General features: G+C 50.0%; 1 protein-coding gene across 1 annotated transcript in view; it reads left to right on the plus strand.

The window, feature by feature from the left end:
* JAKMIP3 (Janus kinase and microtubule interacting protein 3) overlaps positions 1–14,297 on the plus strand; it is a 39,419-nt gene extending 25,122 nt beyond the window's left edge. The window contains exons 6-23 of the mRNA XM_042863740.1: positions 662–808; positions 1,538–1,669; positions 2,171–2,206; positions 3,418–3,477; positions 3,763–3,891; positions 5,308–5,436; positions 6,803–6,886; positions 7,455–7,517; positions 7,610–7,708; positions 7,964–8,062; positions 8,152–8,211; positions 9,506–9,571; positions 9,999–10,067; positions 10,148–10,225; positions 12,077–12,280; positions 12,598–12,663; positions 13,568–13,609; positions 14,029–14,297. Coding sequence (XP_042719674.1) covers positions 662–808; positions 1,538–1,669; positions 2,171–2,206; positions 3,418–3,477; positions 3,763–3,891; positions 5,308–5,436; positions 6,803–6,886; positions 7,455–7,517; positions 7,610–7,708; positions 7,964–8,062; positions 8,152–8,211; positions 9,506–9,571; positions 9,999–10,067; positions 10,148–10,225; positions 12,077–12,280; positions 12,598–12,663; positions 13,568–13,609; positions 14,029–14,241 — 1,776 coding nt within the window. The 3' untranslated portion in view covers positions 14,242–14,297. The remainder of the gene's footprint in view (positions 1–661; positions 809–1,537; positions 1,670–2,170; positions 2,207–3,417; positions 3,478–3,762; positions 3,892–5,307; positions 5,437–6,802; positions 6,887–7,454; positions 7,518–7,609; positions 7,709–7,963; positions 8,063–8,151; positions 8,212–9,505; positions 9,572–9,998; positions 10,068–10,147; positions 10,226–12,076; positions 12,281–12,597; positions 12,664–13,567; positions 13,610–14,028) is intronic.
* The last annotated feature ends 8,033 nt before the right edge of the window (positions 14,298–22,330 follow it).

A 22,330-nucleotide genomic window follows, 5' to 3' on the forward strand; every position in this document is an offset into this window, starting at 1 on the left:
TTTTAAGAAGGGACTGGCAAGAGTTGTCAGCTCCCCTACAAAGACAGGCTGAGGGAACTGGGCTTGTTCAGCCTGGAGAAGAGCAGGTGTGGGGTGACCTCAGTGCAGCCTGCAGTACCTAAAGGGAGCCTACAAACAAGAGGGGAAACAACTCCTGGAAAGGGCAGATAACAACAGGACAAGGGGAAATGGTTTGGAGTTGAGGGAGGGCAGATTGAGATTGGATGTCAGGGGGAAGTTCTTTGTGGAGAGAGTGGTGAGGTGCTGGAGCAGCTGCCCAGAGAGGCTGACCTCCTCCCTGGAGGTGTTCAAGGCCATTGGATGGGGCCCTGGGCAGCCTGGTCTAGCATGAAATGTGCAGGTTGGTGGCCCTGCCTGTGGCAGAGGGTTGGAGATTCATGAGGTCCCTTCCTACCCAAACCACTCAGTGATTCTGTGATTATAATTATTTTCAATAAATACATTCCCTACATGCTATATTTGTTGCAAACCTCACAAGTGAGGAACAGCCCACTCCCCAATGGGCTATACCAAGAATTTCCTGATATATTCTGCTACGTATTAAGAGAAAGTACTGCTACTATGGTAGAGAAAGAAAATGATTAATTTATTTGATAAAACATAATTGTTCCTGAGGTGCAATTCTCTCTTAATTTTTCAGTTAAAACGCCTCAGAGAAGCTGAAAGTCAGTACAAGCCCATCCTGGACAAAAACAAACGCCTCAGCAGGAAGAATGAAGAGCTGTCACATGCCTTACGTCGAATGGAAAATAAATTAAAATTTGTAACACAGGAAAACATAGCAATGGTAAGTTTGGGAATGAGAGCCATCCCAGAACAGGCAACCCGTGCCCACAGGGCAACGTGGCAGCAGCACCACAGCTTGTGAGGTGGTTGGGAACTCCTTCTCCTTTCTGCTGTTTGCTGTGATGTCCTGAGTGGTTTGTGGCTTCAGCTTGTTTTCTTTTGCATAACGTGCTTTATTTTGGCCTGAGAGAACAATAGTTGTGAAGAAAAGGAACTGTGTGAGCTTTGTGGATGTCGATCAGATGGCTGCTCGGTCACAAAGCGCTGTTACAGCACAAACACAAAGCAGTTCACTTCAGCTTTGCCTTTTGTACCACAGTCACCCCATCACCCAAGGGAGCCCCCACCTGCTGTGCTCTCCCTTCCCCTCCAGCATTACCTCCAGCACTGCTGGCGGCCATGAGCAACAGCTGTTGGTGGTGACACTCACAGATGCCATCACCACGGGGCCAACCTCAGCCCCTCATCATCCCAGAGCACGGCAACCCGGGCTGCTGCAGGTAGACACGAGTGCACAGCACAGCAGGCAGAGCTGGTGGCCACAGCCCCCTGAGTGCCTTCTCCAGCACGAGAATGGCCTGGGATGTGGGCAGAACCGCAGAACCAAGGGGCAGCTGTGAGCACAGCTGCTAGATGAGTGCATTAATGGCTGGGAACGGGAAAGGCTGAATGCAGCTCTTCAGCAAAGCCTCTGGATTGTTTCCTCTTTTGCCACATGGGTTTCTTTCAGAGGCAAAGAGCAGGAGCAATGCGGAGACCGAGCTCCTTAAATGACCTCGACCACAGCCACGAAGAAAGAGAAGTGGATCTGCTGAGACTACAAATCATCGAACAGCAGAATATCATTGATGAGCTCTCTAAGGTAAGGTGGAACAGTGCCCCACTGACAGGAGGCCATCTGAGGACACACAGAGGAGGGGAAGCCCAAGGGAGGGCACAGCAGCAGAGGGAGCACAGCTGGTGTCTGTGATCAGCAGTCACTGACCTGAATCTAGGTTATATGTGGGACAGCATCTGGACAGAATCCTTCATCCCATGTAGTGCTTGCACAGCACAACCACTGCAGTGCTCCCAGCACACACACGCCAGCGGCCGGATCCTGCACCAGCAAAGCAAACTGCCCAGACTCCTTCAGCCAGAGCAGCACCGGGCCTGGGGGCAGCTGCTGCATGAACGAGGGACACATTCTGCAGCACTGTGCTCTGGTTTTCTCTTCTTTGCTAACTTGTCTCTGAAAAGAGCAGATGAAAGTGTTTCACATACTGTGACCAGACCACTCCTCAAGAAAAGTGTGTTTGTTTTATTTGTGGGTTATTTCTTTTATGCACTTTTACTGAAGTTATTTCATTCTTTTTTTTGTTAGACCCTGGAAACTGCCGGCTATGTGAAGAGTGTCATGGTACGTGAGAGGCTAACTTTACCCTCATCTTTTTACATATTTTAAATGCAGGTCATGAAAAGCACAAAAGAGACACTTATTGTCGCTTTTCTCCCTTTCTGGACAGCAAAGTAACTCAGTGTCTGTTCCAGTGCTGTTGTCACTGAAGGCCCTACCAGCAGTTGTTCTTTGTATAACAATGCAGTGCCAGTGTGAAGCAGAGCTCTGCTGAGAGAGGAAAGCTTTCCCCTGTCCCAAGGACACCACAGATGGCAGCAGGGCCGGCTCGTCCCAGTGGCACAGCACGTGGTGCCCATCTGTGGGACAGCTCTGCCACATCACTGGGGTGTTTTTGGAAGGATATCCCAGCCTTGCCTCATCGTACCCACAGCAGCTCCCCTACAGGGCCCTGCACAGCTCATCCCTTTGCTCTTGGTGCTGAAGATTTCATTAAGTTTAGCCACCAATATGTACCAAACGTCTGTACTTTATTTTGCTTTCCATTGCTAAGTGTGCAGCAAGCTTACGTTGCCAAGCAAAAAACAAGTGTTTGATTTTTCTCTGTCACTGCGGATAATGCAGGAGTGTCCCAACATAAGCACACCCTCCAGCAAAGGGCTGAGGTGAGGCAGTGGGAGAGCATCCTTGTAGGAATTCACTGGCTTTTCAGCTCCAGAGTTTGCATGGATGTGCCATCCAGAATAACAATAATAAAGTAATCAGCACAATAAAAAATTAATAGCACTCTATGAAGAGAGTCATAATTACCAGCAAAGAGAAAAATTGGCTGGCAGCAGAACAGGCACAGCCCCTTCATCAGAGTCTCTGAGAGCTGCACATCCTTGGGGAATGCAGGCGGGTTTGGCTTGGGCTTGTTGTTAATGTTGTTGGTTTTGGATGTGCCTGTTGCAAACAGCCTCAGAATTCTGTGCAATCTGGGCGATGACATGCATGCGTGGCACAGAGCAGTCAGAGGGCCGGGCTCTGTTTTTGTCCCAGCACAGAGCCTCACTGCATGGAGCAGGGTGCAGAGCGCTGCCTGTGCTGTCCTGCGTTTGTTTTGCTATTTGGATTTTCATGACCACGAAGAGCATTTGACAGTTGTTTACTGTAAACTCAGAAGACATTGGAGCAAAATTAAAACCAGTCCAGCACTGCCATCTTAGGTTGCCTCGTGACTATGAAAACTGCAGTGGTTAACTTAATTAACTGCTCTGTATCTGCTGTTCCAGGAACGTGATAAGCTGTTAAGGTATAGGAAGCAAAGAAAAAAAATGACAAGAATTCCTAAGGTAAAAGAAAAAAGCAAAAAAAAAAACCAAGTTGGTTTGTGATGGGCACAGTGGGCAGAGCGGCTGTGAGGGCTGGGGGAGGAACGGGGTGTGAGTGCAGGGCCAAAGCAGGCTGCCCCCATGGCACGGCTTGGGGGCAGGGCTGGGGGTGGTGTCCAACGGGGTGTGCACACAAACCCCACCAGCTGCAGGGTAGGAGAGCGTTCCTACAGCCCTCCCAAGCCAGGCCCAGCGGCTGAGTGCGGGGCACGGCACGAGGACACGCTGACACCTCTCTCTGGCCAGAAGCCGGTGGTGGAGACGTTTTTCGGCTACGATGAAGAAGCCTCCTTGGAGTCTGATGGTTCCTCTATCTCATATCAAACGGATCGGACGGACCAGACCCCGTGCACCCCTGATGATGACCTGGAAGAGGTATTCATGGAGCTGCATGGTGTGTTTTGGGCGTTGAACCTGCTGTTACTGTGCAGTGGAACCCTTGGTCTGTCCACTTCTGGTCGGCTCTGACCACAGCATTACAGACTGGTGCTGATGTCACACTGGGTGTGATGGGTAATGTTTCTGGGTCTCAGGTTTTTGGTAACTTCACAGCTTTTAGCCTAACTGGAAATATTGTTATCCTAAGGACACTGGGTCCAGAGTGGGTCTGGAGAGGGGAGGTCCCAGGTGCCCTGAGGAAGGCCTGCTCCCGTGGTTCTCCTGCACTCAACCTGCACCCTGCTTCTCCTCTGTCATCCGGAGCTTGGCACGAGTGCAGCCATGAGCAGTATGACCGTGCTGCCCTGGGTTCTGCAGCCAGCACCGTGCTGGGGAAGAGCTGGCTCCCTGCAATGCTCTGAGGATATGGCTTTTCTGGGACTCTGAGTGTGTATAATGAAGGGAAAGGATCGTTTCCAGCATTCTGTACCTCTTCCCTACAGATGCACTCCCTGGTGTATGCCAGCCCTGTTCCTCAGCTTAACAAGAGCCTTGTAACAAACACCACTTGCTAACAGTGACAGCAGCCATTGCAGGCTATGATAGCTGCAGTTTCTCTTCTGTCACTTTGACTGTTTCATAGGTTGTAATAAGATCTCTTGGTTCTGAAAAGGAACTTAAACAATGATATTTCTACCCTAAAAGATACACAAGTGGTTGCCAGGTGTGAGCTGCACTGCAGGAGGCTGAATCTATTTTTTGGAACCTATTTGTTTTTCACTCTTCTATTGCCATTTCCCCCTGTGCAGATAGCTCTGAGCTTCTGCACGCACCCACAGTGTCATTTCATCTCATGTAGAGTGAAATATTGTGGTCAGCCTGACATGGAAGCACGCAGTGCTGGATGTGGTAAGGAGGGGAAAGAAGACGAAAGGTGCTCTTCCTGTTGATGTCACCATTTCTGCAACTGGTATCTCCAGATTCCTGTTTTAATAATTGAGATGTTAGGTGTGAGTCAATCTGCAGACTGGAAACCTATTCGTGGTGCAAGAAAGCTTGGTTTCACCTTCAAGTGTGATGGCTTTGCTAGTAAAGTAATATAGGGTCATCCAGTCGCTAGTGTATGACTCAGATAGAAGTCTTCATCTTCTCAAGGAGGGGGAAATTCTCTCTGTTTCTTTTATATAATTGTATATTTTAGTAAGGTGTATGCAGGAGGTGATTACTGGACAGAAGAGCAATAGTGTGAGCACACAAACAAGGTCTTCAGTGCTGCACTTCCCAAATTGCATTCTAATAGTAGTGACTTCAGCACTTCTAGAGAAGTGCTTCCAGAGAAAGCAATTATCCACTCATCTGTTATTATTACTGTTATTATTTTAACTTATTACCTCTTGTTTTGAACAATTTCAGGGCATGGCCAAAGAAGAGACAGAACTGCGGTTCCGGCAGCTGACGATGGAGTACCAGGCTCTGCAGCGCGCTTACGCCCTATTGCAGGAACAGGTCGGAGGAACATTGGATGCAGAGCGAGAAGTTAAGGTCTAAATGGCTTATATTACATGCACTAAAGGGCTGTTGTTGTGTGCACCGTGATGTTGTACCTCTTCACACTGCAGCTGTCAGCTGCCCTATGGCACCTGGCTGGGCTGTGGGATTGGGGTCCCATGGGGGGGTCCCGTCCCCATCCCCATCCCCATCCCCACCCCACTCCCTCCCTCCTGCCCAGCCCACTGCAGCCTGCGCTGCTTGCCGAGGTGAATTCCTTCTGCTGTTTTCACCTCGTGATCAGATTAAGAGAAATTCAGCCAGATTTTTAATGGGAAATCCTTAAAATTAAGCTCTCTTTCTATAAAAGTCCACTATGGTTGACCTTAAATGCATAATGCCTGTTATTCAGTTCCTCTGGATTCTAATTATTTGATTCTTCATAATATGGATTATAGCCCCAAAATTCATCTTCTTAATGAGGTTTCCAAGTGCCCTGTGCAGCTCTGCCTGTCTGCCTGGCTCACATGGCCACGCAGCTTCATCGCCTCTAGTGGCATTTCCTTACCTGATGTCTTATCAGATGTAAGACGTTCTGGTCAAGAGGAATCTGCTCTGTGCTACAAGGACACAGTGTGTCGTGAAGCTGCTGGGGCACAGAGTGCAAGGGAGAACACAGCCAGTAAGGGTGCTCTCAGCTGGCAGTCTGAAGCCTAAGAGAACGATGCGGGCATAGCGATAAAAAAGGATCATTTTCATTTGCAAATGACAGGATAAAGAGCAGATAAATGGTTTGAGAAAAGAAAATGTTCTATAAACATAGCATTTGATGAATAAAACAGCTACTGACAGTTCCATGTACTCTCCCTCAAAAATGCAGGGAGGCGTTGGATATTTAAGAAGGAAGCTATGAGCGTGGGTGAGAATGGCATACCGTGCAGTAGGAGCAGAAGGAAGGGCACTGAGCACACAGGGAGCAGTGCGTGCTGTCAGTGTGTCCCTGCTCACACAGTGTGATCTCTGCTGAGTCCCACATCACTCCTTGCACTGGTTTTCATGGCAAGACGAATGCATGCATTGCCTGCTGGTGTCACCCCCCTCGCTGTGGAGCACAGAGGGCTGCCAGCTGCACCTCCTGTGGTCGGCTGTAAGAAGCCATGTGTCCCATTCTTGTACCTACCACCAGAATGTTCATCTAAAATCTTAAAATTGTCGTGCCATCTTGTAGGCTTCGTTTTACAGTGAGTGACCAATGCTGCGTGCTTAGCCCCGAATTTACCCTGCCATAGAGCTGTTAAAATTATTTGTGAAAAGGATTTGATGTTTTAAGCATTTTCCGTATCTGTGTTAGCTTTCAGCTTTTAGGGAAAGTCGTATTTACTTATTTATTTCTGTGGTGTTTTTCCCTCCTCTCCTACAGACACGTGAGCAGCTCCAAGCAGAGATACACCGATCCCAGGCTCAGATAGAGGACCTGGAAAAGGCCCTGGCGGAGCAGGGGCAGGTAATGCCCTCAGCCTCTGCCCCATCCCAGGGGCAGTGCAGTGCAGGGTGGGCAGGGGGAGTGCAAGGGAAGGATGGCCATTCTCTAACGAAACGTTTGGTCTGCATGCATTACAGTAAGCTTCCATCGCCAGCTTTCCTTGTATCTCAGTAAGAGTTTGCTATGTTGAAGGAGGGATAAGGTGGGGAAGCTGTCAGAGCTGGGGGTGGGAGGCAGTGCCCAGTGCAGGCTGCTGGCTGCCTTCCCCATGTCCACCAACATGACTTGCATCCACGTGACCAAAATTTAACAGCAACTGGGTGGTGAGACATAGCCCTCTGAAGGCAAACATTTTTTAACCTGAGTTCTTTTTAGTCATTAGAGTTTTTAAATTCCATTTGTATGCTCCAGACTTTCTCAAATAAGATGGAAGAGTTGCTCTGCTGCATCACAGGCAAATAGCAGAGTTGCAATTTCCTATGCAGCATCATTCCTCTCTGTATGTGTGACTTAATGAACGATGTGCTGCTGTGCTTGTGCCAAACACCGCCGGTTTTCACCCATGCTATCAACCATTTGTGTTTCCCAGGACATGAAGTGGATTGAGGAGAAGCAAGCGCTGTACAGAAGGAACCAAGAGCTTGTGGAAAAGGTGCCCAGCACTTCTACTGGCATTATTCAAATAACATCTATTGCTTACGGAATGCAGAAAATGGTACCAAGGCGTATTGCTTTCTTGTACAGATCAAACAAATGGAAGCAGAGGAGGCTCGCCTGAAGCACGATGTGCAGGACGTCAAAGACCAGAACGAGCTCCTGGAGTTCAGGATCCTGGAGCTGGAGGTGAGCTCGTGCCGCAGGGCTGTGCTGCTGCCCCACACTGTGTGTCACTGGGGCTGGGGCATCACAGCTGGGCCCGTCCCGACTGCCTTGTTGTAAGACACAGCGCTCAGTGAAGGTGCTGGCGAGAGGAAAAGTACCCCAAGTTACTTCCAGCACCGCTGCTGTGCCCATGGCAGGGCTGCTCTGCCAGCTGCTGGAGGCAGTCCTGGTGCGTGTAACAACAACAGTGCAGTAATCAGAAAATCCTTCTTTCAGGAGAGAGAAAGAAGATCGCCTGCTATCAACTTCCACCACGTTCCCTTCACGGAGGGGAAAAGCCCTCTCCAGGTTTACTGCGAGGCAGAAGGTGTCACAGTAAGGATCCCCACGTCTGGCTCTCCTTTCTCTAAATCAAATCCGACACTCTGTTCTGACTCCTGCTTTTTCCATTCCTCTCTTGTTAGGACATAGTAGTGGCAGAGCTGATGAAAAAATTGGACATTTTAGGGGATAACGCCGTAAGTGTATGTTCCTTTAATATATTGTGCATGCTTTGGTATGCATTGTCCTCACGTTTATTGTAGCAAAGCTGCTTGGGTTGCAATGGCCAAAGCTGTCTGCTGAGCAGGCGCTGAGCTACACGCTACGTGCTCCCCAGCTTGTCAAGGTTTTTGTTGAGTGCCTTCTTGCAAATGCTGCACAGGACCTCGATACCACAGTATTGCTTCTAAATTGCCAATGAATGGTTTAGAAAATACTTGGAAATTTTGGATTTTCGTGCTTCTGTTTTTTTTTTTCTCACCGCTGCTCACACATGGTTTGTTCTCTGCATTTGCTTTACATTTCCATTAACTGCTGTGTGTTTTAGTTTTGTCCAATGCCAAAAACGTTTAAATGGAAGCAGGATGTTACACAAGTTACAACAGCAGTAGGAGAAGAAGAAACAAATAGTAAGAAGTTTGAAAGTGTTTCACCTGTATCAAGTTGGAGTGATTGCGCACATACACATCTTACCTGCACCCACACACCTGTGTAGCAGAGGCACTGCAGCTGCAGGTGGGTGTCCCTGTGCATGGGGCACATGGAGCAGTCAGAACAGCACCTCTCACTGCTCAGACCCTCCATCTGCCCCTCCAGACAGCCCTGAAGCCAGGAGATAGCGGAGCAATCAGAAGATACTGAAGTAATTAGCAATATTTACTGCTGCTGCAGTTAAGGATGCTTGTATTGGCAGAAGCGTGGCAAATCCTAAAATCCTTGGGGTGTGGAGAATAAAAGCATGCACATAAACCCAAGCACCAGTGAGTGAGGCTGGCCCTGGGAAAGGCAGAAAGATGAGCCCTTGTTCATGTCAGGCCATGCAGGACTGGAAGTGGTGATGGCAGGTCAGTCCTACGCCCAGGGCTCACCTCCCACCCTGCTGCTCCAGCCTTGTGCCCGCAGTCACACCTGTTGTGCATGCAAGGAAAGGCCAAGGACTGCACCTCTCCTCTAACAGCACGTCCCACAAGGCTCAGTTCTGTGTGGTGCAGCTGCTTTTATTCCCTGCTGGACAAAAACAAGATCTGGTGTCTGCATCTTCTTTCTTAATGCCAGAGTTTTAGAATAAATCCCCACCTGTGTGATCACCATTCAGCATTAGTAGTTAATTACAGCTGTTCCTACAGCAACGCTGCGTTACAATGCTATTTTTATTTGCCTTAGTTTATTGTTGCTTGAATGATTTAATTTGGTATTTATCTCACACAGCAGTGGCCCAGTGCTGGGTTACATGCCAGGTGCCGGGACTTGTTGTAATTCTGCTCTGATCTTGTGCAGAACCTGACCAACGAGGAGCAAGTGGTTGTCATACAAGCAAGGACAGTTCTCACATTGGCTGAAAAGGTAACGGCTGCGGAGCCCCACGATGAGCCCTGATGCTCAGAACAGCTGCTGGGGATGAACTGGAGGGTGTTCACCAAAGGCCATGATTCCCTATAGAGCACTATACCTGAATGGGCTCTTGTCAGAATAGAGAGAAAATTCGAGCCATGTGCACAAACTGTTTGGTTTAAAAAGCTATTTAATTAGGGAAATGTTGGAGGGCAAATGGCAAACTTGGAACTAATGTTTTTTTTCCATCACCAATTCTTATAAAAGTGAAGGTATCACAGTAGGTTCCATCCTTCCCCTGTCAATCAGTGAAGCTAACTGCATGTTTGCAGTGCAAAGATGCACTCTGAATTTCCAGTGAGGGCTGACTGCTGCCTGTGGCCGTGTGCCCCAGCAGCCCCCAGCCTCTGCCTCAGCCCTGCTCTCTTTGTGTGCACAGTGGCTCCAGCAGATTGAGGTGACTGAGTCCGCACTGCAGCAGAAGATGCTGGATCTGGAGAATGAAAAGGTATGGGAACGGGGAGGGGGGGAACTGCAGGAAGGCAGGGAGGGCAGGCACAGCACTGACTGCACCTCCCTGTGCACCAGGAGTTGTTCAGCAAGCAGAAGGGCTACCTGGATGAGGAGCTGGACTTCAGGAAGCAGTCCTTGGACCAGGCGCACAAGGTGAGGACCAGGCAGTGCCACAGGGACCCACTTCCCCCCTGTAAGGTGTGTGCTGTGCTGTCTCCAGAAGTGCTCTCTGCTTCTGCCACTGCTGCTCATGGAGTGACCCAAGGACTGCATGGCTGGAATGCTAAGCAAATCCTCTGTGCCCTGATCTCATAGTGAGCTCCTTGGGGATGGTGGTCCTTGGGTGTGCGTGGTCTCTGCAGGATTACAACCTAAATGTAAAGTTATTAGACACAAATTTAAATTTAGCAGAGGCCGTAGTTAATGAATGACAGTGCTTTTCTTTATGAAAGAGAGATTTTAGCCTAGACTTTCCCTTAGATCTTAGATTATGGTCTCTGCCACCAAAATGCCTGGAGATATTATGGGATTCTGCACGCTTGAAACAAAACTGCTGTTAGGTGAGGTTCATTGCACACAGTAATGGATCCTATGCCATTTCAACCACCTCCTCAGCCCGCAGCCATTCTACTTCCTCCAGCGAAAGTACTTGTGTAGTCATAATATAGGCATAAATGCACACCTTGACCTATAGATTTAGCCTATTCTTTGGGTTTCCCTTAAATCCTGAGGACAGTTATGCTTCCTGAGAAGCAATGGGTTTTTACACCTCTTTTTTGGGAGCCCATTATCTACTCAGATGTCAAACCACTTGGGAGAGCTTTCAGTACACTTTTCAGTGCTGTGGATGACTTAAGCCTGGTTTGGCAAAATGCTCAGCTTGGCGCTCTTTGTCTGCCACTCGAGCAGAAGGAAGGAGCGTAATGAAGTGCGCCTTCGTCCGTGCAGAACTGGCTGAGGATTATCTGCACTTCCCCACATTCTCAGGCAGCGCAGTGGGTTTCTGCACACGCACAAATGCGGGCTGAAAGCAGCCAGGAAGCTTTGTTCTTCCCTGAAATTCCAACGGTAAAAGCCATTCTGATTTGTGTCACTTGTCTCACATCCATGTTCCCTTTGTGCTCCCCAAGACGAGCTGCTGCTAATCTCCCCTGCAGCCACAGCCAAGCCGATTACCAGCCGGAACTGCCACGCTTTTTGCACGGCTTTCACTCCCTTGATTGCTGCTGAGGATTTTGTTCCAAGAAATGCTTTGTCACACAGATACAGCTGCCCCGAAGACACTGAATTTCTCAGTCCTTCCCATTTTATTCGCAACTCAATTTAAGCAGAGAGGTATAATGGTGTTTATGCAAGGTGTGGGGCCCAACGTGTTCCCAGCAGTGGGGTTTTGTTAGGGCAGCTATGGTCAGCCCGCTTGCTGGGGTTATTGCTACAAGTGGAAGGAGAACCTTCTTGTATATCCCACCATCCTTGCAGCGACACAGCAGCTACTGCTGCTCTCACCCCTGTCTGCAGCTCCAAAGTGCAATTCCTTGTTATTCTTGTAAATATGAGTGTTACTCTGCCCTGACTCTGCTAAGTCATAATAAAAAAGCAGCAACAGCCACCTCAGATGGAGCAAATTGCTCGTTTTGAATTCAGCTGAATTATCACAGCAGACATCTCTGACATTTTCAATCAGCCCAGAGGTTCCAACCACACTACTTCATCTTTTCCCTTTCTGCAACCGTCCGCCAACTCCGTGAAAGCAGGAGCTGAGCCCCCCGTGTTTGGGTGGCACACGGGGGGACCGGGGCCCTCCCAGCAGCCACTCAGCCCACAGCCCTGCAGCACAGGGCTCCCAGCGCCCTGCCTGTGGCTGAGCTCTGTGCTGCCCTGTGCAGCACGCCGCCCCCAGCCCTCCCCTTGTCGTACAGAGGAAGGATGACCAGTTCCCCACTAAACCGTCCCACCACCCATGACCATGTTGAGCTGACAGCCGTATATATTATTTTTGATTAGCAAATTCTGGAATTAGAAGCCATGCTCTATGATGCCCTGCAGCAAGAAGCTGGAGCCAAAATTTCCGAACTTCTTTCAGAAGAGGAGAAAGAGAAACTGAAGAGCGCGGTAGAGCAGTGGAAGCGCCAGGTGATGAGCGAGCTGCGGGAGAGGGACGCCCAAATCCTGCGCGAGCGCATGGAGCTCGTCCAGCACGCCCAGCAGGTATGTGCTGCAGCGGGCAGGCAGCACTCAGCGCAGGGGCACGGTGAGATCCACGCCACCCCCGCAGGGCCGCACCGGGGTCCCTGGTGTTGGAGCCAGGTTTGGTTTGCACAGAGCATCCCTTGAAATGGCAGCCTGGCTTTCGTGGGTTTGTCGTGCGTGGTGCTGCACTAACAGAGGACTCGTCTATGGCTTAAAGCACACATTTGTTTTTTAGAAGAGATATATGCGAGTCACATCCCTGAAAATAATACATCTTCTGGGTACGTTTGCGTTCGGTTGGTTAATATATTTTTCTTAAATTTTAAATTGAACAGAGGATTAAAGAGCTAGAAGAAAGAATTGAAGGCCAAAAAAGACAAATAAAAGAGTTAGAGGAAAAGGTAAGGGAATGCAGATGAAGCAGCTGATACATGGTGTGTGCATGTCTGTATCTTCATTCCATCTTTGCTAAGAAAATAATCTTACAAAAAGTGATGCTGTGCATAAATTACCTTCTCGCAGTTCTCTCCCTGTGCCCAAAGCTCCCACCTGAATCTCACACAGAAGCAGCTCCCACGTGCCCGGCACCACTTCTCCTCCTACAGCTTCAATTTTGGCCAAACCACAACTCCCATTCTGCCCTAACGTGGCCCTCATGTGAAACATCTATTCCTTGAGCAATTGCCAAGAGGGAACTTGCAGAATCACAGAACTGTAGAATCATAGAATTTTAGAATCATTTGAGCTGGAAAGGACCTGTGAGGACCATCTAGTCCAGCCCCCCTGCAATGCACAGGGACACCCACAGCTCCATCAGTGCTCAGAGCCCATCCCCTGCCCTGGGCTGTCTGCAGGGACCACCCCCCCTCTGGGCAGCCCATGCAGTGCCTCACTGCCCACTTCTTTCTTATACCCAGTCTAAGTCTCCCCTTACCGCAGGCACAATAGTGGTTGAGCTGAACTCTTGCCCAAAATCAAGCTCCAACCTTAGCAGTGCACACTTCTGGAGTATCAGAAGATCTCAGCTGCTGCTCTCCCTGCCTGCCTGCCCCAGGCTGCAGCTGGGCTGTATTTCCCCATGCCCCAAGGGATGCAGGTAACTGCCTGAGCTGAGCAGAGCTGGCTCTGGGGGTCACCCCGCAGTCAGTATTGCTCCCCAACACAAAGATTTGTTGCACTGTCTGTAACCATGGCTTATTCTCAGCTAAACACACTGTAAAATCTCACTCTCTTTCTTCTCTTCCATTTTTTCCTCTTTTCCCTCCCCTTTTCAGTTTTTATTTTTGTTTTTATTTTTCTCTCTAGCTTTCATTCTTTGGTCATAGCCCTCCAGGCCAAATGCAGAAGGTAAGCACTCGGCTTGCTTGGGTCCCCTCCTCTTCCCACGTGGCACAGAGCCCACCAGTGCTGCACAGCCTGCCCTGGCTGTGTCCGTGCACTCTCTAGAGCTGCCCACACCTTAAATTAATGTGTGCCCGAGGTGTTGCTGGGATTACCCATTATCTCATGAAAACAGGAGAAAAAAGGCCAACCCATTTGTGCCTGGAGAGGTGGCAGAGATTGCCACGTTGGCCATGAGCAGCTTTGGAAGGAACGGTCTCTGTTACTCACAGAGTCAATGGGATATGACACAAATGCTTTTTTACTTGTTGTATAATTCAAACAGATATATGCAAATATGAACCTTACAGAATTTTTGTGCTTGTTATTTATGAATGGATTTTCTTTTCTTTGATCCATGTTTTAATATATTTTTCTTGTTTCAGCCTACTGATGAAGCTGGAATTGCTTCTACTGTTACTAAGTGGAAGATGGCATTGGTTGCCAAGACAGAGAAAGAGACACTGCAATGTCAAGAAAGCCAAATGTATCTTGTATTTTGCTGCTGGAGATGGAGGAGCGAACCCTATGATCCTTTCAGACTGAAGATGAACCAGGCTGTGTGGGAACTCCTGCACAGGCAGGGTCTGCACCGCTGAAACCTCTGTCCGTGCATTTTCACAAGCTGGCACTAAGCTGACAAAGAAGAAAGCCAAAAAGCCCTGCCTCTGCTAACAGTTATGGGCTTCTCCCAAGCCTGTCTCTGCTGCTTGGAATAACTCAGCTTTACCTAAGGAGCAGTATACTAATTCAGATACACTGAATATATTTTAGTTCCCTGCTAAGCAGGTAGAGAATTGCTTCTCTGTGGAAGTGACTATGTCCCGTTTTATATGTCAGTCATTTATATTTGTGATTCATAGTTATTTACAAATCTGTCTTGAAAGAAATTTATAGAGAGAGCTCCAGGTGAATAACTCCTGAAAAGATAAACGTGAACTACGAGAGTGCGTTGTGTTCCAGGCATTTCATCACAGCACGGGGTCTGCCCAATTTGCTGACTGCCCCACAAGGCCAGGATTAGGGGAAAAACGTGAAGCTCTGTTTGAACCCTTCAGGAAATGAAACTGTACTCGGCTCTGAGCTGTCAGTAGGCCATGCTGCGCAGCACGATGACAAAACTGGCATGCTAATTGGGAGCTTGCTATTCCTGAATGATGCTAACAGGCCCAACGCTGTCCATTAAAACGTTCAACTTGAGAAAGAGTGAACCTGAAAACACACCATCCCTGATCCCGATGGGGGAGGTGGCACAAGGAGCGCAGGCACGGATACACAGAGCATGTGCCCGAGGCCAGGCTCAGAGCCAGGAGAGGGAATCTTCGATAGCAACAGATGAGGAGGAAGAACCCCAGGGGAGTCCCACCAGTACTTCGCCACGTGGGAACTGGAGCCAGGTGTGTAAATCCGGACCTGCTGGTGGATGACAGGAGCCGCCTGCTGTTCTTGGAGCCCCAGCAGCACGGGCTGCAGGGAGCAGCGCTGCCCACCGCTGGGAGCACCGGGAGGAACGCGAAGCCAGGGAGCTCCGACAGGTAAGGCAGGAGATTCCTAAAAGCTGATTTATTATATAATTACATGTATGACTTCCTTCGTAACTGCGTGGCTGTCGGTCTGACTCACTCAACCTGTTTGTGATAATAACGCAGAGAAGAAATGGAATAGTCCACGGTCTTTATGTAAATGACTTATTAGTTTGTCTTACTTTAGTCCACAATTTCGACACCGAATTTCAGTATGAGCACAGTTGTTTCGTTGTTGGGCTTTTATTTTTTTCAAATCAGTGCTCACTCCCAAAAGCAGAGTCCATCAGGATCAGCCCTGAAGGAGCCGCGAGCCGCTGCCGTGCCGCTCCGCAGCGCTCCCTCCCGCCCAGCCTGCCGACACACGGCGCAGGGCTGCGGCTGGAAATTACCGATCTGAAACGGGGCCGCCCCCAACCCTCCTGCACAGAGCTCCGCCGCGCCGCAAGGGGGCGCTGCAGCACAGAGAGCGGCTGCGGGGCGGCAGAGCCCGCTACTTCCGGCTCTGTTCTTCACTGACTTCCGGGCGGCGGGGCGGCGATGGCGGCGCTGCGGGCTGCTGGCGCTAGGGGGCGGCAGCGCCGCCGGGGCTCGTTGTTCTCGTACCTGTAGAAGGGTTTAAGCGCCCCCAGACCCGTTATTTTTGTCCCAGTGATCTCGCTTAATAAGGAGAAGTTAAAAAGAGGAGCCCCGTCCCTCGGGAGGAGCGCAGCACACGGTGCTGTCGGGGTTCCCAGGACAATTCCCTGCTGCCCTCGGGCTCCCGCACAGCTCTCAGGAGCCGGCCCTGATGTCAAAGTGCGCTGCGGAGCGGAGCGGATAACACAGAACGACGGAGGCGGTTCCTGTGTCTGCCCTCATAGGGAGACACCCCTCGTGGGGCAGGATCGCACTCAGGCAGCAATCCAGATTCACGACTGCAAAGGTTTCCTACTGATAATACAAGATAGCAGTGTATTTACTATTCTAATTAAACTTAGGTATTGAAAATGTTAGATGTTGGCAGAGCTCAGCCTGCGAGGTGGGCGCCATTGCCATTCAGCACACGGGCCGTGCAGGACGCCCTGCAGAGCACGGGGAGCTGCCTCCTCCTGACCCCCGTGAGCAGCAGTGGGCCGCCCTCGGGCTCACGGTGCACAATAATCCCAGGCAGTGACACAGCTCTACCCTCCTGTTTCTTCTTCAGCAGCACGAATTTGCTTGAGGAGTGGATGTGCCATTTTTAACGGAGAATATTCAGCGTTCTTTCCTACTGCAGGCAGGAGAGCAATTAGAAATGCCAAATCAAGATCTTCAGCACCTCATCTTTTTATCTCCCCATGGCACCTCTGGGCGCCTTCACACCTGCCCAGCAGTGAAGCTGGAGAGCAGCCTTCTGCTGCCAGCTGTCCCGTTGGGTCACCTCCTTTTACACCACTGCTGGATCACAGAATCACAGAATGGCCCGGGTTGGAAGGGACCTCAAGGATCATGAATCTCCAACCCCCCCCCCACCACATGCGGGGCCACCAACCTCCACATTTCACAGCAGCCCACGCTGCCCAGGGCCCCATCCAACCTGGCCTTGAACACCTCCAGGGATGGACGGGGCATCACAGCCTGTCTGGGCAGCTGCTCCAGCACCTCACCACTCTCATAGCAAAGAACTTCCCCCTGACATCCAACATAAGTCTTCCCTCCCTCAACTTCAAACCATTTCCCCTCGTCCTGCAGTCATCAACCCTTTCAAAGAATTGATTCCCCTCCCCTCTGTAGGCTCCTTTAGGTTGCAATGAGGTCACCCCACGACCTTATGTCCATGCTTCTGTCCAGGATCTGTCCATGCTATCCTGTTCCTTTGGTAGATAATTACTTTTCTCTAAATCACTGTATTTATTGACGGTGTAATAACGCTGCACTTTTTATTGGTGTGCTTCAGTTGTCAGAAGAGATTTTTTTTAAGGTCAGCGGCACATTTTTGCAGAAACGATCCACAGGAGAGATGATGAGCTGCTAGAGCTTAAATTTTGCTTCATTGTTCCATCGGCCACATCCTGTATATTTCCATTTATTTTCAAAGGGGCTGTAAAAGGCTTACTTCGCAGGGGTACGGAGGCAAGGTTAATAAGCTACGTTATTAGAATACTAATTGGGGATCCTTTGCTGTGCAGAAGGACTCAAAACATCTTTGTTTAGCATGAGCCAAATAGGGGAAATTCAGGACTTCAGGAAGCCCCCCCCCCCCAGTGGGATGAATGGGAGCATATAAAGCAGAAGGCTGGAAGTCTGCTGGTGTTTACTGTGATGTAAATCCTGTGTAATTGATCCCAGTAAAGAGCAGAATGTGGCTCAGTATTAACAAAGGGGTTTCCTGCAGACTAACAATAACCAACATGCAGAAAAGTGTGGAGTGCCTCGTTGCACCGTTTTTCTGCTTTAATATTTCAGGGATTTATATGGGCTGAAGTGCGTAGAAATGCATAGAAATGACAGCGTCAGCCTGAATTTGCAGTGCCTGGAGACGAGGTGAGAGGGAGGAGCCTCGGGCAGAAATAACGACACGGTGCTGCCTGAGCACAGCGCGGATTGGAGGTTTGATCACGGAGGGATTTCAGTTCATGAAGCCAAAGTGAAAGGCTGCAAATTACTGTTCGGCCAATTCCACCAGAAAACAGTGTGAAGCAGACCTGATGAGGTTTTCCTTGTCAGCAGAAAGTCTGCTTTCTGGAAGTTATGTGAGATGCCGCTCCAGAGCAACAGACTTCACACAGCACTGATTTGTTGCATTAATTGGACACAAACCCAGAAAAGACAATGGCATCATGTCCTTCTCCATCAGATACAGCTACAAAATGCAGACACCTAAAATGCTAAGCAGAGAACAGGGTTTCTGTAATGAAGCAGGACCCCCCAGACAGTTAAATGCTTAGAATTAACATTGCTGGAAAAATATTTCTACTGACTTGTATTGCTGTTAAGGTCAGCTTGCAGCCAACCATTTCAGTCAGATGAACAGATACACTTCTGCTCTCTTTCTGAGGGCCTGAGCAGGGTGCTTCCACCACCTCTGAATAGCACAGGGTTTGTTTGATTGAGTTTCCTTCTGAGATCCAGGAGCACAGCAGCTCCAGACCCAGAGGTGAATAAAAGCAGAGCTGTGTGCTCGCCATGCGTTCTTCAGGAGAGCTCAGTGAAAGGATGGAAGTCATCGAAATGGTCAAAGCACGACCTGATGTGCAGAGCCCTGCTTTGCAGGGTGGTGTTTGATGCCGAGCGCACAATTAATTCATACAAGTGTCCTCATGTTTGCTGTATGGAGCAGGGCGGTCTCTGATCTCTCAGTGCTGCAGTTCCTGCAGGGCCTCCCCCTCAAACCTCCTGAACTCCAGGTCTGTGCTTTCGTGGAAGAGTCAAATTCTGATCTGTGAGCTTGCATAAATATGGGGTTAAACACCTTGATTAACATTTAAAAGGGCCCCCACATCTGTCGGGCCTTCCCACAGCTGCTGCATTTCGGAAGCAGTGTCTGCTGGCTCCCATCCACAGGGCAGGACAGCGTGCTCTGCTCACTCAAACTGCAGCATCCAGCACAGAGCTGAGGTTTGGAGCAGTGTCATACAGAGCTTTCTGCTCATGCTGCCAGTGTCCTGGCATGCCAGCCGGGTTACACGCTCTGCAGTGACAACTGTTTTCACTGGGTATCATGTTAGCAATGCAATGTTTTGTTCACCAAAGCCAGCAGGGCAGTAGCTGTAATCGAGTGACCCATTCAGCCCTAACGCAGCACAGAAGCTGAGATTTGCCCTGTAGAGGTAATGATCCATGGAGCACTCTTTTCTAAAACAAACTTTGCCCTTTTTATCATTCACCTTCAGGGGGGCTGCAGCACTGCAGATCTCATTTCCATGAGGTCCAAAGCATTCTCTCCTTGGTTTACTCTCATTTCACGACTGTATCTTCCAGACAGGGCAGGATCCTCTTCTGTTAGGGAGGAAACAAGGGAAACTGACCAGCTAAAACAAACTCGTCTTTGTCAATCTTTCCCATTTCATTCATTCAGAGTCCCAAGAATGAACTGTGAATGAGCTGGGGACGTGTGGACTTTGTGTTCCTTCACTTTGGTGGGGCTGAGATGCACAGTACAGCCCTTAACTATTGTCTGAGGAATGGAGTTTGGAGTATACACACAAACAGCTAGATTAAACTTCATTTGTGTAAGTCACAGTGCTGTCAGTCACGGCTTGTCGTGTTCGTCCTCCTCATCTGTAAAGATCTCGTGTGGTGGGGCTGAGGAGGAGATCCAGCTGCCCAATGGTGTCACGGTGAGGGACTGGTGTGACCCTGCCAGCACCACCACAGTGTGCATAGACAGAGCTGCAGGAAGGATTTCTTAGATGTACTGTGGAGAATGACAATTCTGAAGAGTGAGAACAATGACTCTTTGACCTGGCTTAAGTTTAAGTTCAAGGTGTTGTTGCCCAGCTCCTGCTTCTCAGTCTGGCTTCCTAAGGATAGGGATGTGTCTGCACCCAGCCCAGGGTTCCGCCAGTAGTTCCAGCAGTGACAGGAGGGCAGGAGAGGAGGCTGAGGCTGGGTGAGGTGCAGGGCTGCAGCAGGCCGTGGTGTGAGTGGGCACAGAGCAGCAGGCAGTGCGTGGCAGGAGGCTGCCCTGAGCAGCAGTGCAGGTGCTGTGCGGGATGTGTCTGCCCCACTGGGCAATTAGAGCTCCCAGACGAACCTCCACCAGGAAAAGAACCTGTCTGAGGAGCTCAGACCTGTGATGGCTTTCTTACAAAGATCTGCAGAGGCAGATGTAGGCAAACGTGTTCCGTCGGTGGCTTTTGCTGAAGTAGGGCTGTCCCAGTGGCTGGCTTCATTCTCTTAACGAGCAGGAAAAGCCCTGGGGCTGCCACAAATTGACAGGAGGACCATGAGGGGGCTGTGAAGGAGATGGCAGTACTGTGACAGCCGTGGAGATGGGGGCTGCACCACTCACCCCTGCCAGACCAGCACAGCCTGCCCAGCCTGCAATAATTGCTCTGGTAGGGTGGCTGCGGAGCACCAACAGCTGCAAATACACCACCCCATATTTTCTTCCTTACTTAGAAATAGTTCCACGCGGTTTATGTACAATTACAGTTGTTAGCTAATAGATTTGTCTTCTTAAAAAGCAATCAAACATCATTAAGCAATTAAACACAACTGCGCGGTTGCATGACAGTTCCATGCAGGTGTAGTGCAGATTCACCAGTAGCACCATATGCTGCCAAACGAACACAAGGCTTTGAAGGAGCTAAAGGCCTTGGATCTGGGAGCCACGCCAACGCTGGCTCTGTGTCCCAAAGCAGTTTGTTTCAGCCCTGCATGGCTGCTCTGCAGCCTCCTTCACACAGGTGCACGTGCTGCCCAGCAGTTACACCCCGCAGTGTGGGAGGGGGGCCCCAGAAGTGCTGCAGTGTTTGGGATCAGCATCGCTGCAGGAGGGGCCTCTGGCTGTGCTTCACCCCTGTGTTTGTTTCTCCCATAGGTGCCCGCGCCGCTTCTGCAACCCATGGCAGCTTTAGAAAGCTGAGAAGTGAATCTGTTGATAACAAAATTCTAAAGCCCTGGTGTTGGTACAGCAGCCCTCCATTAACACCGGGCACTGAGCAGCACGGGAGCCAACAGCAGAACTGTCAGAGCTCAGATTGTTCAGAAGAGTGTTTCATCTGTGCTGAAATAATGGGACAAAACGAGAATCAAAGGTTATGGACTTCGATATCAGCATATATCTGATAGGAGTCATGTACCCGACCCAGCTCCACCCCACACAAGCACCTACATTGGGGTGACACAGATGAGCCAAACAGTCCCTTCCACATTTTATGCACAAAGAAGTCAAATCCCAAACGTCCGTTTTGAATTGCACTTAAACGCAACGTCTTACCGCACTCAGTTACGCGGCAGCACTGCACAGAGCTGTGTGTGGCACACGGCGGGCCCTCGTGGGGATTCTGCAAGGCAGGAAGGCCCGGGATGTGCTCTGTGGCATCTGCAGAATGCCTTAACCCCACCGGGGGGCGGCGTGGGGCAGAGAGCCGCCTCCAAACTGAGATCCCCCGTAACTCAGACCCCGGTCCCGTGTGTGTGCCGCACAGGTCCAGCTCTTGGTTAGACTTCCTTACGGTGTTTTCTTTAATGAGAAAGCTGTACAGGACAGGTCCATGTGTAAATAAGGGATTACGTTTATGTAGATGTTAATATTTACATGTAAAAAGTTATGTACATAGGAAAGAAAACAACGGCTCAAAGAATGTTTTTAAAACAGTTTCTTCTGTCTAAAGGCACAGAAGGACAGCGACTCAGACGTGCTGCTGAGCTCAACATAAGCTCAGCTTTGTGCTCGGCTTGGGGAGGCTCGGGGCTCGGTCCTGGGGGCTGAGGGGCCCTGGGCAGCCCCAGCCCTGCTCCAAACAGGACGGAGGGGCACGCACTGAACGCATTGCCCGCTCACCGCTGCTCTGCTATGGCAGCCTGATCTCACCTACCGGAGTTTGGAAAGAGCATGCAGTGTGTTATGTGCAGCACGGGGAGCTTCTGGAGGAACGCCGGAGGAGTCGCAGGTGCTCCCAATTCGGGTACTGCAGCGCTGGGCAGAGGCACGGCCTGGGCTGGACTGATGCAACACAGCTGAACTAAGAGCCGCTCTGATCTCAGCTCACCCAGCTGCAGGAGCGCGGCCGTCAGTGAGCGCTGTGCTCCAGCAGCACCCCAGCTTTCAGCGCATCCCCGAGTGCCTTACGCAGCTCCCAAACGGAGCCACCGGCAGCCCAGGGGCTCAGGAATCCGTGCTGCGAATAGTGCAGCACAGCCCCTACTGATGCGAGGTGCGTTTGCTAAAAAGGAACGCTGAACATCGATGCGAACCGGAGAAAATGGTTCCCCGGCCGCCGTGCTGTGCGCTGCGCTGTGACCTCCAGCAGCCGCATCCCGAGTGCAGAACGTGGGGTCGGTGCTGAGGCGACGACTGCTGGGCCCAAGGCGGGGCTGCATCGATCAATTACAGAATTTTACACGTATTTTTGTATCGTGATTCATATGATATATATCAAGAGACTTTCTATTCATTTGTAAAATACATAAATTATTGTAAACTTTTAATAAAAAGAGCTGTTTTAAACCTTGAAATCGGCGACTTGTTTTCTCC

The sequence above is a fragment of the Lagopus leucura genome, unplaced genomic scaffold (assembly GCF_019238085.1).
Source record: "Lagopus leucura isolate 7727_CA_CO unplaced genomic scaffold, USGS_WTPT01 Super-Scaffold_741, whole genome shotgun sequence".
Taxonomy (NCBI): Eukaryota; Metazoa; Chordata; class Aves; order Galliformes; family Phasianidae; genus Lagopus; species Lagopus leucura.